This window comes from Phalacrocorax aristotelis, chromosome 3 (genome assembly GCF_949628215.1).
Source record: "Phalacrocorax aristotelis chromosome 3, bGulAri2.1, whole genome shotgun sequence".
Classification (NCBI taxonomy): domain Eukaryota; kingdom Metazoa; phylum Chordata; class Aves; order Suliformes; family Phalacrocoracidae; genus Phalacrocorax; species Phalacrocorax aristotelis.
Genome location: NC_134278.1, coordinates 125,957,737 through 125,977,270, shown reverse-complemented (window position 1 = coordinate 125,977,270; position 19,534 = coordinate 125,957,737). Strand labels below are relative to the sequence as shown.

Sequence of the window (19,534 nt, the reverse complement as noted above, 5' to 3'; positions counted from 1 at the left end):
TTTGGACATACACATTAGAAGGTGGACATAAACTGGCTGAAGAGCTGGCCTCAAAGGACTGTGATAAGTAACATGAATTCCAGTTAGTGGTCAGTTACTAAAAGGTTTATCAAAATTTGATAGCAGAGCTGTTCCTGTTTAATTTTTTTTTTTCAAATCATCGAACGGATGGAATGGAATGCATCCTCAACAAGTTCATGTATACGACCAAGCTGAAGGAGAACAGTTATGTATTGGAGGTTAGAGCTGTAGCTGGGTAGAGCAACCTGTTCAGAATCTACATTCAGTGTCAGCTTTAAACAGAGAATTAGATTGGATGACTGCCAGAAATGTCTTCCAATCCAATTTATGCTTTAATTCCATACTTTAAAGAGCAATGAAGTAATTGACCAGTTTCTCCTTTTAAGATTGCCTGGATTAAAAAAACACTTTGCAAGCATTTCTGAGCTAGTTTGACACTTTTTTTTTTTTACAATGTATTCATAGAAATGTGTAAGGATGTTTTCACAAAATGTGAAGTCATCCATACTCTCAGAATGAATACAAAAAGATAAAGTTATCTCTATGTAAGTGATAATTCAAACTTGTTTTGGCAAATAAGACTAAGCCTTTCAAAAATCTACCTATAAGGTATGTTGGTGATTACAGTCTATCTCCCAGCAGAGAGAAAACCAGTAGCAGCACATTACAACTAGCATCCTTTTTTTTGGAAGGAACACCTGGGACCAAAGGGACACAGACATTAAATTATTTGCTCATGCTCACCAACGACATTCCTTCCCCAGCATGAGCATTCTACCTGCATGGATATATTATACTTCATGGATTTCTCAGTATTAAATTAAAACTTTGAGCCTTAACGGGCAAATTTATCAAATAGAACAGGATTGTACAGATTCGACAGAGAGAGATTCAGAGGCCAAACACTTTCAACAACAGAAAAACTCCCTAGAGCTGCATATTCAGGCTTTGACAAAAGGTAAAACTTCTCAGTGTTTCTATAGCCTTTCATTTTGATGTAAATCTAGAAACAGGTATTAAGCAGTTACTAGATTTCTTGGCTGCAATATTACTGAGCAGAAAAATGCAAGCTTGGCAGATAACCGCTGATTTCTTGTACGATATGAAAGACAAAACCAAACATGTTATTTATGTATATTGAAATAAAACAGATAAAACAGTTTCAAGAATGGGAATTAAAGAAGCTGAAGTAAATGAAAGAATAGCATGGCTACTGATATTCTGGGATTTGGAGAAAACAGTTTTAATTCAAAGCACTTTTTTTAAAAATCTCAAAGTATGAACTCATTAAGTTCATTTCAATGTATTTATGTTGATTTAAAAGTATTAACTGGAGAGAAGGAAATAACTGCTATTTTCTAGCTGATTTAGGAGAGATGGTAAAATATTCCTCATTTTTCACTTTTTCATTCTGAGGAATAATTGTCAATTTTTCTTTCAATACAAAAATCTTACTGATACAAAACCGAGTTAATACCAAAAGCTTGCTAAGCCTCTACATTTCTTCTAGGACATTTTTTCAGTTTCATATCACCAAACAGATAAAATAATGTATTAAGAAATGGTTGCAAGCACCCCTCAAAGAAAAGGCATGGCAGTAATAGTCAAATCGAGGTATTATGAGGATAACTGCACAAAGTAAAAAGGACAAATCAATGATAATAAAAAGCATACTTCAATTATCCTTTTTAAAACTCAACATAGGTTTTTTTCCCTTCTCACCCCCTTTTATCCCACAAAGATATAAGTTCACTAAGGACACCATTAATGAAACAAACCCATAAGATAAAATAAATTCTAGCTTTTACAAACCTTAACTGAAAGCTGAGAAGATATTTTCCATAAACATTAACATATTTTACATCAGTCATGTTGGATTCGATTTTAACAATAGATACAAAGCTTATAAATATGCAGTATAAAACTACAGCTCATTTCAGAAGACGCTGAATTCCAAATCTCACATTTCTTGAAAGGGAATGGAATAATTAGTGCTACACATGCCAGGGTCTTTCTTCCATGCATCTTAAAACAGAAATAAAACTTGTATGCTGACAAGTGCCAATTATAAAACCGTGAACTAAATCAAATATTCAGAAAGTTATTTCTTTTGCATAGATATCTTGTTAAACACAAAAATTTGGTGGCATTGCGTATGTCTCCATATGCAAGTGGCTATTGTTTGCTAATTTTTTATTTCATTATTGCACAACTGTTTTGCTAAATTCAACTGTGCTATTAAATCTACAATTCAATGAACAATCGCCTAGGAGAAGTCACTCATGGAAGAGCATCAAGTAAGACTCAGTATGTATATAAATGTCACCTTTTCTTATACAGAGCTCAGCACAGCAGCAAGACATTTTAGTGCCCAAGGCAAAATGCCCGTTTTATTTCCTCTATCCATAATAAGCTTTCCTTAGGTAAGAACTGTGTTCAGCTGGAAGTAATCTGGACATTCCTTACGCACTTGATCACTTGAGATATTAGATATTGAAAATTATTAGTTCCATGAACACATTTGCCTTGACTTGCTGTCTGCCTCTTAAGAGCCATCCAATACAGGCTTCTCTCCTGTAGCTTCTGTTACAGATCTACAGAACAATAACGTGGAATGGGGCATGGCTTATAAATCATTGCAAAGGTGAGCAGGTAACAATTTATTACTGGATATTAAACGAATCGCATCGTATTTACTTTCGAAGAACTCTACCTACAGAACGATTAGCAGCAAGGACAATAACAATTTACATTTCCAAGTATTATACTATGTGGGATAAAACTCTCAGATACTATTTCTTAACTTTTTAATACTGTATTAATATAAACACACTTTACTTTTAGTCAAGAGAGCATATATACACAATACAGAAGTTAATTAACACTAATTACTTTTGCATCAACTTTCCAGAAAGGTCATTAGGTTGGTTTATAATATGTTATTTAAAGTGTTTTTGAGTATGCCGTGTATTTTCTTTTTTTTCCATCTCTGACAAGAGTTTTCTTCACAAAAAAAAGGTTCAGCCCTTCAGAACCTGTAACTCATCCATGATAAAAGGATTTCACAAACAAGTCCCCTCTCATTTGACCTAATCCTTGTCTTTTTCCCCATTCTGCCACCGACAAGCTTCTTTTCATTTCTGTCTATGCCAACCATTTCTTTCCTCTGCCCCTCAAAAAATATGCCACCCTTTTCTTACAAGTTTCCTTAATTTTCTTCCACTCTGGCTCCCTCAACACCTTTTGATCCTTTACAACCTGTCTAGCTTAAAAGCCATTTTGAACCTCTAAATTTCCTGCCCATTCCTTGCTTAGCTCTGGGTCATCTTCTTCCTTTTCCATGATGGATCCAGATTATTTTCTTCCTCTCCTTTTAAGGACTGTTTTTACAGCCAATATGTTCTAGGTGTCTACTGTATTGTGAAAACAAGCACTGTACTGGATCCTCTTCTGAGTCCCTTGTAAAAGGTCACAGGAGGAAGGACACAGTACAGTGCTTATTTCCTGCTGTTCAAATGCCGTTAAAAGGCAGAGAAAGTATGATTTCAGGAAGACTCAGGCAGTAACAAATGGTCTTTTAAGGACAGAAGCAGATGTTTTCTTTTAATAATGGCAAAAAGACTGAGCTGTAATTCATAATACAGAATGGACAGAGACAGGTATTTTGAGGTTCCCTGCACAACAGCAGAAATTTCACACACAATGTATTGCACAATGCAGTACTGAACACAGACAACCAGAGCAGATCAAAATGAAAACAGTTCATCTGAATTTATTGAAGCCAAGGTAATTATCTCTGCTGAGAAGAGTACTCTGGCACTTTGCATTGTGAACATATCTTAAAAAAATAGGGCAAAAAGCTAGAAGAAAGGCATAAAACAACCTTCTTTAAGGTGAAAAACTAAATATTGTCAGAAGCTCTCTGTTTAAGGAGTACATGTATAAAAGCATACAGTATGTAAGGCAAGGCCCCAAGAGACACCTGAAGACAGCAGAATCTAGAAGAAGGGAATCAGAAGCCTCAATAATAAAACCTTCTCTTCTGGAGGCACCTTTTAGGAAATAATGATTTCCACTCCCGGTATCAGTATTTCCAATGCATTTACTGGATAAAAATGTCTTCTTTTTCTCCTGCCCACCGAGAAAGTTCGGTTCAGAGAAGTTAGTTTATGTGCTAATTTAAATGACCCAACACTTAGTGAACTTACACAAGTATTGCATAACTTTATATATAACCCACTGGTTGTTGAATATCCCTCTAGGAGAGCAAGAATAACAGGCTTAATTTTAGTAAAGAGATCCAGGATCCCCTGTAATACTTGGGTCTCTCTATAGAGAAGGGGGGGGGGGGGGGGGGATCTTTACTAAGCAACTTAAATCTAATGCATGAATATCTCAGAAGAATTCCGTTAGAAAAATTTACCTTTTCCATAGAAGAACTTGCGGTAATAATATGCTCCAAGATCAATGTGTTCTATGATGTAACGCTTCACTTTCTCTCTGTGAATGGACTGGTTTTCTCTTGGTACTTCCAGTACTGAAACACCAGCATTTGTGCAATGGGAACTCAGAGAGGACTCAAAGGAACAACTTTCACCTGAAGAAAAAGATGCTGAATTTGCCCTAGAAAGTGCAATCCGCCTGTCTCCTTCCCCACCAGTTTCGTTCCTGAAGTAAGGGCAGCTCAATACTAAATCATTGCTTTTCCCATCACCCTCATCAGCGTCTAAATTCTCTTTTGAATTGAGGTCCTCTTTGCTTCCCAAAGGAGATTCACAGTTTCCCGTTTGGCCTGCTGGCATCTGAGTTTGTGACGCAGCTGAAGCGCCAGTGGTTATATTTTTTCTTTTTCCTACATTTACTCTGGTAGCCATCGCTTCATTTATGTTAAACAAAACGCTCTGAACATCATAATGTGCAAAACATTTCTGACAGTTCCAAGAACGAACGTTTCTGTCAAGTCTATCATCCAGATCAGACGAAAACTTAAAAGTTTCATGCTCACTTTTAACTGTTCGCAATTTTCTAAATAAAGATGTTTCTACTGCTTCTGATTTTAGTCTCCTCTTGAAAGATTTTTCCCTGTCTCGACCAATAAGTAGGGCACTATCCATATAATCCAAGCCAGAAATCCTGACAAATTCTCCCCTGGAAATCTGCGCAGCGGCGTGTAGACTTGGAGAAACTGTAGGATCACAGTGGAAAAACTCAGAAAATCCAAACGGAGCAAGGGTTTTATGTTCAAAATTTTCCACTCTGTATCCTCTTAGCATTGCAAAGAAATTTTCTCCAGACAAGCCTTGTCTGTCAATTGAAGAGGTACTGCCATATTCTCTATGCAGAGCTGCTCCAGTGTTTGGGTTGACAGCATTCTGGTCTAACACATCTTCAGCATCAATATCACTTATTGTCACATCACTGTTGCTTCTTTGCCTTATGGGATGAAGGCCCCTTTGAGGGGAATGAACAAAAAGATCTCCAATCGAATATTTTCCCTCTGTAAATTCCAATTCTAGCTCTTCTTGCTGTCCATCACTTTGGTCATTTTGTCCATTTGGAAGTACTGAGCCAACACCTTCGTAACTGGTTGGAGGTCTGTTTTCCCAAGCCGCTTTACTCAGCTCTTTAGAGCAATCCTTTTTTGGAGGCCATTCGGATACCCTTGCTCGAACACCCATTTTAGGCACAGCTGGTGTACCATTTGTTTGATTATTTTCAGTTTTGCTAGGTGCATTTGAAGAAACAGGAGGACCCATACTGCCATTCAAAGCTTTAAGTTTTCTGGCAAAATAATCATCAGATTGCATGCTTCTTGAAGACTCCCTGAACTTTGAGGAAGTTCTGCTAATTTTGTGCTTATCTTCTTGCAAAGACCTTTGATCACTCATGTCCAGTCAGTGGGAGGTAAACTGCTACTATTGCATAAATTTACTGTTACTTTTGTTATTACATTGTCTTTTATGGGCCAATAAATTGCAATAAAAAAATACAGTTACAGTTTTCCCAGAAGTGCAAGCAGAAACCTCAATGTACCATTTTTGTACAACTTCTGTCAGGAGAGCAATCTTAAAACATTTCCTTCAGTTCAGACACATTCAGTTCAGTATTAATCCAGACAAATTTCATTTATCTGTTAATAAAAAAAAAAAAAGAGAAAGTGTGTTAAAATCTTTATAGTCAATAACAGTAAGCTTCCAACGTTGCTTGTATATATACAACAGCCCATGAAACCAGAACTAAGGAGACTTGCTTTGACTGGTTTTCTATCCTCTGTCTCCTTAAAACCCAACAAATGCAATAATCCCAGTTTCCCATATGGCCGCAGGACGCAGACAGTTGGAACCTGCATCTCTCTCGTGGGCTAACCAGTACATGCACAGTGAAAAGCAGACCGGGTCCGGCCAAGCAGAACAGCCACATACAATTCTCTCTGCATTTCCTTCAATGCAGACAGCAACTTAGATGCCTACTCCCTGTCTAATCACTAGGGGTTTTTACAAAACATGAGAGAACATAGCCATCTCTAAGATAGATTTTTCAGGTTTGCTTGAAACTGGTTAATACACACAAGAGTTACTGGGGCAAGATTGGCAGGAAATGTAAGCAAAATATGTGAAACAGATTGGACCTTAGACAAAGGAAAGTGTTCTGTCCCATTTAAAAGAACATTTTAAAGGTAAGTAATCTCTCCACTATGATTAATTCAGTGAATAAGTGTATTTCACTTCCCTCTCCCCCGAAAGGGGATTTACTTACATTCCTTTATATGGAGTGCAAACTTGTTATTTAGCTGTGTAAAACAGTTATAGTTACATTATGTTCCTCTGGTTGGAAACCTAGACTGTTAACTCAGTTACTGTGCTAAAAAACACGTCTGCCACCTTCCACAAATAAGAAGAAATAGTAGCCCTATTGATAAGTGTTAATTTGCTTACAAAATTGGAATTGTTAGGATATAAAAATATTCTTCAATGGTCTAAAGAATGACCATGACTCATGCTGTGAAGATTCATTTGCAGGCAGAGCCCATCCTTTAACCCACCGCATAAAACTAGACTAAAATAAGAGACAAGACAGCATGTTATGTACTTCCTTTTCAGCTTTTGTTCCTTGAACAAAACCACCAACATAACGATCTTTTAAGATGCTGCAAATGAACATAATATGCATTTGCCAGAGTTTAAAAAGAAAAAAGGTCAGGTCAAATTAGCCTGGCATATGAATTCTCCCCTTATTTCAGTGAAGATACGAGGTGGTGAGAGGATCTCGGAAGATAAGTTTTTCCTCTACATTTAATGCTATAAAAATTCACCAAAGAAAAACAAGGAAGAAAAAGCGTGAGGCAGGGGGTCAAAGGAATAATCTACGTTAAAACCCAACATTATTTTTTCTGCTTGTCAGAAATCAATACGAAGTTGTGGTTGATACAGCAAATCTTATTAGCCCATTTTGGTAGAAGAGTCCTAAACACAAGGTAGGGTTACAGTAGCAGCATGACCCACACGGCTTCTTTGGGCTTGTTTCTTGGAAAGGGTAACAGTACCAATAACATTGCAGCTTACTGTCACTGTGTAGGAATCCCTCAGAACAACTGTTTCGGGGCAAATGATGTCAGTTAAAGTTTTTGGTTCCTTACAGGAGTCCAAAAGATTGTTTAAACAACCGACATGCTCAGAAAAGCTATTTCAAAAGTAGCTTGCAGGATTTTTGAACAAACAAATGCACGCTACCACCCCACCTATTTTCAGTCCGAACGTCCAATGTGATTTACCATTCGGCCTCATAACGAGCCGTGCCTGTGGAAGGCAGGAGAGAGCCTGAATGAGGACACAGGCCTAAATGTTTTTTAAAAAAGGCACATTGCAAAAGGTAGTATTTAAAGAGATAATTATTTTTCTCTATAGTGTAAAGCTGTTGTGACAGAAGACCAAAGAAATGCCTATTTTAGAATGCAGATTGACATTTTACTGGAAGTATAATATTTGAAAATGTGATGCAGTGTATTTAAGGTATACTAGTAAATACTTTTTTTTTTTTTTTAAATCTGAAGTTGGCCTAATTGACAAAATCTGCCTGTTTAACCTGTGTGCAGTTTTGTACTGACCACTCCTGTAAATTCCTGTAACTCCTGTAACTCAGTACAGGAGCACGTTTTGGTTGACAACTGACCTATGCTGACGGATAGCACTATATTCTCCTTTATTTCTTGTTCTAGAAGGTTTTTCTCTCTCTCCATAGTACCAATTTAGCAACTCACAAACATTCCCCGCAGACGTTGATACTATTTATTATAAACTGATTTTGTTTGCCAAATTTAATAAACTATTACTTCCACAAAGAATACTGTCAATATGATCACGAGCACCCTTCTCTTCAGACCTGTGCAGTCCTTTTGGTCAAGTTCTTTACTTCTCTCCCCTTTCGTCTCACCCTAGCATTTAAGAATGGAATCGCTGACAGATATGGTCAGAAAAGAAAAGCTGGAGCCAACCCTTCCCACTAAGGCTGCTGGATGTTATGCAAATAACTGAAGTTCCTTCCACACAGCTACAAAGGCTTCCTTCTGAGCTCAATACAGCAGCTGGTTTGTTAGCCACAGTTACAGTTCTTTAACATGGAATGATTCCAAGCTTCCTGGGGACCTGGATACATGCCCACAAATGTTCCTGTGCCAGCAGCAGAGCAATGAATAAGAGCTGTACTATTGGACTACCCTGTCAAAAGGAAGCTGTTTGGTAACGTTGCCTCATGTCACCCTTGATAGATGGAAATGAATTATTTAAGAAGTCTTTCTGTGATCATTTTGTTGATCAAGACTTTGGAAATCTGCCCCTATTATTATGTAATGTTATCATCCTAAAAAGAATGCATAATTTGAATGAAAGCATTAATCTCTACTATTTATCAAGATGACAATTCTATGAACCATGACTCTCAAGCTCTACTAGTCTTAAAAAATGGGAAGTGCAATTTGACAAAATAGGAGTGTAGGCAGGAATAATATGCCAAAAGCTGAAGATCAGACATTTAATTTGCATTCAATTGATTCTACACAGCATTTTTCTGTGCGCTCAGAGCCTGGTTGGTTTCCACTCTTCAAAGGAACACAGAGCAGGGTAGAAGTCTTACGTATTTTGCCAGTTTAGCAGAGTAGCAGTTACACAACGGCTACTTTATGGGAATCCAAAGCCTGCAAGAAAATTCTGCCCCTCAGGCCCATACTTTTAAGTGCAACGAAAAAGAACAGTGCAAAGGAAAAATTAACATGGCTCATGAACCGTCTGTATTTTCGCAAGTTCTGGTCCAGATAACCACTAACAAATCTGTTATGAGGTATCACTTCCTAAAACTACGGTGGCCACTATAAAATGTAAGTAATTTTCTAAGAAGAAAATCATGCAAAGAAGTATGCAATAATGTAATGCAAGTTCAAACTTGTTTCAGTTTGCTTATTTTTAAAAACAGAATATATTAGCAAATGTTTTTAGATTCGTATATTTCCTGTATATCTATTAACAGCATTTATTTCTTAGTGATTCCTAAATCAGAACTATCCAACTTTCAGAAGCAAAGTGATGGCTATGCCTGGTTCTCAAGCCATGCCACTTATTTGCGTGGCCAAGCCAGAAGATTCTGGTCACACTGACTGTGATATCATACCATAAGGCAGTTGATTATGTCGTCACACAGGAGAATTATTACAGAAAGGAGTATGGAAGAGGCAAAGAGGCAAATGAGTTCTTCATGCATTTGTTTTCATGCAAATGTCTTTAGAAAACCACGATATTTAAGCATAATTGTCTTTAAACAGAATATTTCTTTCAAAGTTTTCCATGAGGCACAGTGAATATTAAAGGATAACACTAACTATAATTGAGCCACTTATTCAGATTGCAGCTGTGGAAAATGGATTGGAAATAATACAATGAACAAATTATGAGCACAGCTCATGAAAAAAAACTTCAAATTATTATACATCAAATTTACAATTAAAGCTATAACTACTACTGTATAAATGGTTACTTCTCCTATGCATTTATCAGATCCGTGATTAATATGCATAGACAAGACGCAGAAGAAGGATGGGAAGCCCCTCATTTGACTAATGGAAATACATAAGAGCTGCTGCGCAATGAATATTTGTTGCACACTTCCTTAGTTGTGCTTTATTTCTTCACATTTATAGTGTCTTTGCCTGTGGGAGAAATGCGAGAGTAGAAACTGAAAAGAACCCTTTGCTGGAATGACACAGCTACAGAAATGTATCTACAGAATAATCCACCAACAATCAGCTTAGCTGATTTGGGGGTTGGGGGGAAGGAGCTATAACTAAGAGTGACAACAGCCTACATGACACTCAATGCTGCTGTAAGATCAGCATATTTCTAACCAAAAACAGTGGAATTGCACTGGTTTGGGGCTAGTGCAAGATTTGGGGTAAAAAAAAGGTCATATTCTGTTTGTTCTTTACATACGGTTCCTTGCTCCAACAGAGAAAATGGCAGATATGCATAAATACTGAAACAGAGATGCAGTATGTAATTTTGGAGCAATGGACCTTTAGAACAGAACTTTGATTTCCATAGCTGTTCAGTAGTGTTCAATGAAAGTTTTTGTGGTTTGTTTTTTTTTTCTTTTTAAGAAAGAGACCTCCAATCATAACTGCTCTCCTTCAGTCACAGGTTGAGAAAAATCTCATCATCATCTACAAGAATAATCATAAGATTTAACAGTAAAACACAGACGCATCAAAAATGTTAGGCTTGAGTTTGTCTTATGATCAGGATCCCCCACCTGACACCTGGGCTTTTCCTGAGAACATAATTTAATAAAGCACACGTTCCAACTACTAAACTCACCACCATCGGTTTGGGTTTTTTTAAATATACTACAGCCATTTATCAAAAAGTATTAAAAAAGCAGTTACAAAATACATACTTTCTTTGGTGTAATTCATTATAGAAAAGAGTACCTATCGCAAAGTTGTAGCAGCATCTCTTTAGCATATCTTGTACTTCTTTCCCTGAATGTTTGGTCTGACACATGGTATCTCAATTCATGCTGTTTCATTAAAAAACACTGTTCAAGTTTTTCATCAAGCAACCTAGGTTATCTCTCAGTGAATATCAGTGTTTCATATAAAGCTATTACTGACTACAGTATTACTGTCACTGATTTTAAAATTTTTGTTAGAAATCACCTTCTGTTACTGAAAAATACGTTTAGATAAATTTGTGACTGTTTTAGCACTGTATTTTCTTAGAATATTAATACCAATATTCTATTGTTCCATTAGCAAAAGCTTTGACACTGATATGCATTAAGGCTAATTCGATTTCCAGAAAGAACTGGATATCCTCCTATTCTTACAGCTCTATTATGAACCGTTCAATTATGCAGCCTATGCAGAGTTTAAATACAAAACTGGAATTGAAGTTATTACATGGTTCAACCTGAACAAGATAAGTAGCAGAGTGAAATTACAATTATGTTAAAATCCTTAGCAAAACCAGCACTGACACACAATGAGGATGTTTCATTTGCACTCTTCCATTTCAGTTGAGTTATGAAACTAAAATTCTGGAAACTAACAAAAATATATTAAAGTCTACAACAGAATGCAATTAATGGGGTAAAAAAAGATCTTAACATGACATTCTTAGACCAAGGAATTTTTCAAGGGAAGGGTTAAAAAAATTTGGAAGCACTGACCACTTATTCCATGAGAGAGGATTTAAAAACAAAAAAGCACCAAACTCCACACAGATTATTGTTAATCACTACCATTTCTAGCAGTCTGATTCTTCACTAATTGCAAATAAAAGCTCTATACATGTCAGCCAAGGTCTTGTATCAGTGAAAATTTTAAATAAACAGAATCCAATGTGTCTTTGTTTCCCTTAATTCTTTCCATTCATGAATCTAGGTGTCAAGGGGCAGGATAACAGAGAGAACCCTACTTATTGAGCATTGAACAATCTGGTTTGTACAGGGAGACTAAAATGACATCCAGAACATAATATAGGTGTGTGCACATTATCTCTTCAGGACAGAAAGAAGCACGGCAGATTGAATGACTAAGATACTTTCCTACCTTAAAGTATTTAGATGTACTTATATCTGTGCCCTCAACATTTCATAGTAATTACAATTTCCTTCTAAATATATTTATCCTTAAAATACCAATAACAGAATTTTCATTCCAGTTTCATCTTTGAGAATGAAGAGTCTTTAACACATAATGATATAGGTATGTCATATACAAGATTTGTACAAAGAAATACCACTCATTAGATAAACACAAGTAAATTTTATATAATGCTTTACATATTCAGAGCAGTTCAAAAGCTTACAAAGTAGGGAGTAAAAAGCTGTTTGCATGATACGTACTTCTCCTCAGCTAGTAGAACCTACTCAGTAAGTGAGTTCAGATTAGAGAGAGCATGAATGAATCATCTTCCCTCTTCCAGAATAACTTTCAATTACAACACTGAAAAAATTGCACTAAAGCAAGTCCCGCTCAAAAACAACAAAAAACTAATTTTCCGTGGTGTTCCCATGCAAGTCAGACAACCTCTGAATCCTCAGTAAGACCAGTACTGTCTACGGGCTCAGAAATCTTCGTACGTCCCCTGATTCTTGAATTGCCACTTCCTGCCTGAATGCATGTATTCTGATTTAAATTTTATTAATCCCCAAGGCAGGTGCTATTTCTTTGACCTGTCCCAACAGGATCCTCGTATGACGACCCCAACGTACAGATGCTAAATACTATGATAATCCAGTAGGTGAACAAGTGTACCAAGTCACTTTCAGAGGGAAAGTCCAGAAAGATAAAGACAGGACTTGTGTGGTCCAAGGAAAAGGACTACTGTGTACTGACTCTAAGCAACCATTTGCATAGTCCAAAAGCAAAGTCAGTAGTTGCTGAATAACCTGTCACATGAAAATGAGCTTTTGACAGCCAATTGTATGCATTGGGATAACGCTCAAAAGAGAAATTCAGCATCTGTGAACTGAATAGCAGAAGATCATACAGGAAGGAGGATATTCATATTGACAAAGGAACATGCTACACGTGTTTCATTTCAAAACCTTTTACCTTCAAGTTGTTAAAACACGTTAACAAACACTAAGAATGCGAGAAGTTTTTAATGTAGTTCTTGTAAAATACTGGCAGGAACAAAGAGCAACTCAGCAATTTAAGAGAAATAATGGAAGTATATTCCATTATTTTAAAACATTGAAATGAACATATTCTACCTTTCTCCCAGAACTTGTCACATCAGAAATTATCTTTTTTGTTATATTTCTAGCTCAGTGCACAAAATGGTTATTGAAATTCCAACAGAAAAGCACTCTGCCCAACAGCAGGCATAGGGAAAACCAGAAAAAAAAAAAACACCAAACCCCACATAATATTGAGAAATGTCCTGTCTGGTTTCATAAAAGTGAAAAGTAATGGCGTAAGAATTTTTGCCCTCACAAGATATAACAAATTGCTACAGATGGAATGATATAGAAAAATTAGAAGTAGTTAAATATTGTTAACTATAGAATATCAAAGTCAACCTACAGAAATGTAAAACTTCAGGAACAAAAGGTGATTTCTACCAGAAAAAAAATATTTAGATAAATTTCTGACTGTGTTAGCACTGTATTTTCCAGAGAAAATATCTCAAACCTTTTTGGGGATATGTGTATAAGGCTGTTGTCACATACTGCATAAAATTGCTTTTGATTATTCTGAAAAAAGTTAAGAATATTGGAGTTGGAACCTCCTGGGGTATCTGAAGAAATGGTTTTTAATGAAACGTTGATAAGAAAGGGGAGATGTGCTAACATTTTGACTGTTATTTCACATTCACAAGTAGAAATTTGGTAGCAGGTTCAGAGGCTGCACTGAAGTTAAATAAGGAATCAAGTAATGGAAGAGGATAAACCATTCAGTAAGGAGAGAAGATGACTGTAAGCTTTGACTTTTCAGAGTCAGTACGCCACAAAAATTCACAATTCTACTTTTTATAGGTCTACTACCGTAAGGCCCAAAATAAAGTTTTTTCTTCCACTCTGTAAAAAGATAAAACAATAAATCTATTAAACAGCTGAGGCTGCCTATTCCTCAAAGCAGGTTTCAGATTCTGACACAGACCTCAAAGAGAGCTTTTGAAATGTACAAAGCCATTTTTAGCCAGAAGAAGAAAGTTCTTTTGCATGTTTCTATTATAACTGCATTTCATACTGCTCCAGGCCGAGGCAGATATGAAGCCTGCCATGCTTACTTTGGAGAGGTCAGACTATTTGCATTGTCCTAAGCATGTACTTGGATTCCGTGGTATGAGCTCACAAATGGGACCTCATCTTCAGAGATCACCAAATTCCTCCAAACAGCAAAATGCTCCTCACTAGAACAATATTAATGCTGCTTCCACCAGAAATACTCTCTGAAGACATAGGGCATAAAACTTTTAAGGGCATCTAATTTTTTGAAGTAGAAAGAGCCTACTTAAAGAATCACAGAATCCCAGGTGGGAAGGGACCTCAGGGATCATCTAGTCCAACCCTTCTAGGAAGAGCACAGTCTAGACAAGATGGCCCAGCACCCTGTCCAGACAACTCTTGAAGGTGTCCAATGTGGCCGAGTCAACCCCTTCCCTGGGGAGATCACTCCAACAGTGACCGTCCTCACTGTGAAAAATGTCCCTCTCATGTCCAATCGGAATGTCCCCAAGAGCAACTTGTGTCCATTCCCCCTTGTCCTCTCCATGGGACTCCATGAAAAAAGGGAGTCTCCATCTTCTTTGTAACTGCCCCTTAAGTACTGGTACATGGGGATGAGACACACCCAGTACATCCATCAGTGAAAGAGATAACAAGAGAGGGTGTGTGGACTTTAATCATGGGGACACAACAGCTTAAGCCTGAGAAATAAACTCCCTGTTCCATTCCAAAAATCTTCTGTTTTGACAAATTACCATCAATAAGACTGTTAGTGCCTGAAAGAAACACACATTCCAGAGTAGCTTCAATAGTGTAAATGGTAAGGGCTCTAAGTGATAACCGAGAAAATGCTGAACTCTTTCTGTTTACGTTCATGAGAAATGGATATGGCATACTACAGGCTTCCAAATACTTACTTCCAACAGACCTCGCTGTCTCAAAATTATCAGATTTTTGCTTTTATGGCATATGTACAAGAATGAAAGGTTATCTATAAAATAAAAAGGTCCATCAACTGTATAAAACTTTGCATAGCACAGAGACCTGTGTATGATATTACTGCTCTGTGCCTAAAAAGTTATGCTATTTTATTACAAATACTATTTTATCCTATTCCCTGTTTTATGTAGGTATTGAGAGGAAACTGCAGTGATTAAAACTAGATTTGAGAAACCCTGTTAAATATAGAATTTGTTTAGATTTGACCTCATATTTTGCCCCAATATAAGAAGTATCAAAGATATGTTCATGTCCTTTGTAAGTTTTCCTTACATTACAGATAGTAATAAAACTATCTGATAATATTCAAGTTGGTCTACCTCAGGACTTCAGTTTCTCTATTAGAAAGGCTCACACAAAGTTATTCATAGAAGTATAGAATGGTTTGGTTTGGAAGGGACCTTTAGAGGCCATCTAGTCCAACCCCCCTGCAGTGAGCAGGGACATCTTCAACTCGATCAGGTTGCTCAGAGCCCCGTCCAGCCTGGCCTTGAACATTTCCAGGGCTGGGGCATCGACCACCTCTCTGGGCAACCTGGGACAGTGTTTCACCACCCACATAGCAAAAAATCTTTTCCTTATATCCAGTCTAAATCTACCCTCCTTTACTTTAAAACCATTAATCCTTGTCCTGTCACAGCAGGCCTTGCCAAAAAGGCTGCCCCCACCCTTCCTACAGTCCCCCTTTAAGTACTGAAAGGCCACAATAAGGTCTCCCCGCAGCCTTCTCTTCTCCAGACTGAACAACCCCAACTCTCTCAGCCTGTCCCCACAGCAGAGGGGCTCCAGCCCTCGGATCATTTTTGTGGCCACCTCTGGACCCGCTCCAACAGGTCCATGTCCCTCCTGTGCTGAGGACCCCAGAGCTGGACGTAGCTTCTTTTATTCTAATATAGATGCTAATTATTCCCGCTTCTTTTGGGGAAAAATATTATTCTAGAAACCCACTATTTTGGTAATGCTTTAGAGAAGTCCTGTAGACACGCCTTACAACTCTAGGTGTGTGACAGCAGAGGATCATCCTACAGCTCCTACCTTGTCGCGTGACTAGGCAAATAGCAAATGCACTATACAGCCTCTCTGCATATATATGCAGCATCCTCCAGTGTTTCCTATAATGTTCTACAGTTTCCAAATAAAATGCACAAAAGCAACGTGTTGATTCTCTTCTATTCTTCTGCTACACCTATTGCACTCACCTGACATTTCCAAACACACGCAGCTGAGCCTGGACCATCTGGCGTTGAACGATACAGCTTGGGTGAGAAAGCACCTCTGCGATACCCAGCCTACAGGCCAGTTGTCCTACAGCTTCCAACTGCAATTACCTGGTTCTTAACAAGTTAGTATTTACAATAATGAACACAGGGTTTCTCAAAAATTTTCAGTGTGGCTCCTGTTAAAAGTCCTCTCTTTGTGCCATCCTGACCAGCCACATTCCTCCATGATGGATGAAAATAGTCTGTAATTACTAAATGCAACTGTAGACATTCACTTACACACTCTTTAGAAGCTGAGCTGCTGCACCTAACACCACTTTTTCTAACACTTTGCAACATCTGGGCAAAGAGGGAATCACAAAGTGGACAAATGCAGTTTTAAAAACTCAAGTTAGTGGATTTGGGGGGGTGGGAAGAGCTTAAGCCCACTTCATTGTTAAAGCAAAGGAGAATTAGGATAATCTCACCCATCATAAAAGTCCACAGCAATGAAAAAAAAATAACGTAAAAGAATCTGCTCTCCCATTAATGAAGAAAGAAGCACCGAACACTGCCTATGACAACAGATGCAATATTGAAAGCTCAAAACATTCTGGTGTTGAAGAAGTCTAAAATATTTACTAAGAAGACAGTACAGACCACATGTAAAAAGGCACATTGTACGGAAAAACTAGAAATACTAGGTTTGCTTTTATTTCTTGTGTTTTCAGGAAAGTAAAACAGAAAAATAAGTTTTATGCCATGTCATTTGGCAGTAGAACGGCTCTGATGTCATAGTTCTGAACTATTTTTAGTAGTAACAAAGGAAGTGGTTGATTAAAGTAAAATAAGTTTTAAAGAAAACGGAAACATTAAACTAACTTCATTGTTTTTTATGGAAACTGTTTTAGCTTGACCTTGGTTCTTTATTAAGTGGTACTAACTGTGAGGTAGCATAAACCGAAATACTCCTGGCCAGTTCTCTGAATCCTTCAAACTGACCGGGGTTCTGCAGATGTCAGCAAGTAACTTCTCACGGACTTTTTCATTGCTTTAGAGCTCTCAAGTATTACTTCACATCACTGCATATCAAGATCTTTTAAGTAAGTTATTTTCTGAGAACAGAGATTTCACTTTTTTCCATGCTCTCCCTCTGAATTAAAAGAACAGAAATTGCATATAGAAAGGAGATACATTGAAGTCTATGGTCACTATAATACACTTTGTGTAGTAAGACTGTATGAATTAAAACAATTTTGGTTTTTTAATGCTACAATGTAAATTTGGAAAGCAGATTTCATAATATTACCAAAATACCATAAATATCTTCGTAGTTACCAAATAACTTGGTAACTTGTGTCCACACGACATTTCCAAGCACATGCAGCTGAGCCTGGACCACCTGGCACCAGACAATACAGCTTGGGCAAACAAGTGCCTCTCTGAGACAGGCAGCCGACAGGCCGGTTGTTCTAGAGCTTTGTAGAGTCACAGTTCTTTTTTTGATGAATAAAACCTTTTCACATAATTCTAGATATAAACAGAAGAACAGTAGGCTGAGTGAGAGAGTTGCTAGCAGAATATTGTTCTTCATTTTTGAGCAGTCCACTCAAATTCAGCACAACTTGATGGCAATAAAAACTCATTGCCATCTGTTCAGTGATCATTTGATATCTTATCTAGAATCAAATTGCTGTCAAGCTAAACAACTTTTATCAATGAGACTTAAAGGGTCATAATAGGGAATAATTTTGGTTAAAGCTTGATGTAAACTTTATAGAACACTTCCTTCTGCTCCCCCTCAATAAAAAAAACACAAAAACCCAATGAGATAGGCTGATCGCTGCTCTACAGTTTTGCATTTAGTTTGATAAGATAACGGACATGTCAGAGAACTTTCTGAAATTGTCCTTCAGTGAAAAAAATGCTATATATGTTCATTTTAAACAGGAAGAAAGTAACAGTCTTCAACATTATTTGAACACGTCGTTCAAAAATTCCGAGCCAGATCAGGAAAACTATTTTCTTGACTGGGACTAAGCAATGCAGATTCAATGTTCTATTCCTTCAGGAATTCAGGAATCTTACTTCTTTGCCCCCCTCCCCTTGCTATTCTCAGTCTTATCTTTCTTCGGATTCTGACAAAAAGCTCATGTAGGGTGACACACGAGACCATAGCTGCGAGCTATCACAAGCATGCTATCATCTTCCTAAATTTACTGCTTTACAATAAAGGGCCAAAAGGCCAAAATTTTGGACAAATAAGTCTTGCTTTAAGATTACTTATTGAAATACTCAGGAATTTAATAATCAGGAATTTACCTTTAAATAGCTCTCTGACCACACCAATAAGAAATAACACTGTTCGGAAGTATGAACAAATATAGCTGTGGTCCATCATTGGTAAGCATGGGGAGTGTTCATTATAAATTCACATTTATCTGGAATGATTTGCTTTTATAGGACCAATTTTGGTTTAACTTTTGCTTTTAAAATTCTGATTACGTAACACCTCACCCAGTAATTCAGACACTGTATTTTATATTTGATTTATCAAGTTCTGCTCCTTATGTAAATGAAAACTTTCAAGTAGGATGGTATAATTAACCGATTGAAAGTGTTCACACACAGGCATAGTAATGCAGTGTAGGCATTGTCAAAAATCTGAATCTGAATTTCATTATTGGCCTTGCTTTAGCACAAAGTTACTGGTCAGCCAACAAACTGTATCATTCACAGAGTGCACATATATGGAACTATGTTTTGACTTAGTGTCACTGCGTATCACCTTCTTTTTTGCAGCCTGCTCAGGCTGCACCTCATATCCTGGGTTCAGGTTTGGGCCCCTCACTCCAAGAAGGCCCTTGGGGGGCTGGAGCGTGTCCAGAGAAGGGCAGCGGGGCTGGGGCAGGGTCTGGAGCACAAGTGTGCTGGGGGGCGGCTGAGGGAGCTGGGGGGGTTTAGCCTGGAGAAGAGGGGGCTGAGGGGAGACCTTATTGCTCTCTGCAGCTGCCTGAAAGGAGGGTGTAGTGAGGGGGGGGTTGGTCTCTTCTCCCAAGTTACTAGCAATAGAATGAGAAGAAATGGCTTCAAGC

General features: G+C 37.6%; 1 protein-coding gene across 4 annotated transcripts in view; it reads right to left on the bottom strand.

The window, feature by feature from the left end:
* The window catches only part of SIPA1L2 (signal induced proliferation associated 1 like 2), a 154,074-nt gene that overhangs the window by 77,778 nt on the left and 56,762 nt on the right, over positions 1-19,534 (bottom strand). For all 4 annotated transcript variants that reach the window (XM_075089487.1, XM_075089489.1, XM_075089490.1 and 1 more), the window contains exon 3: positions 4,445-6,151. In XM_075089487.1, the coding sequence (XP_074945588.1) occupies positions 4,445-5,909 (1,465 nt within the window). In that variant the 5' untranslated portion in view covers positions 5,910-6,151. The remainder of the gene's footprint in view (positions 1-4,444; positions 6,152-19,534) is intronic.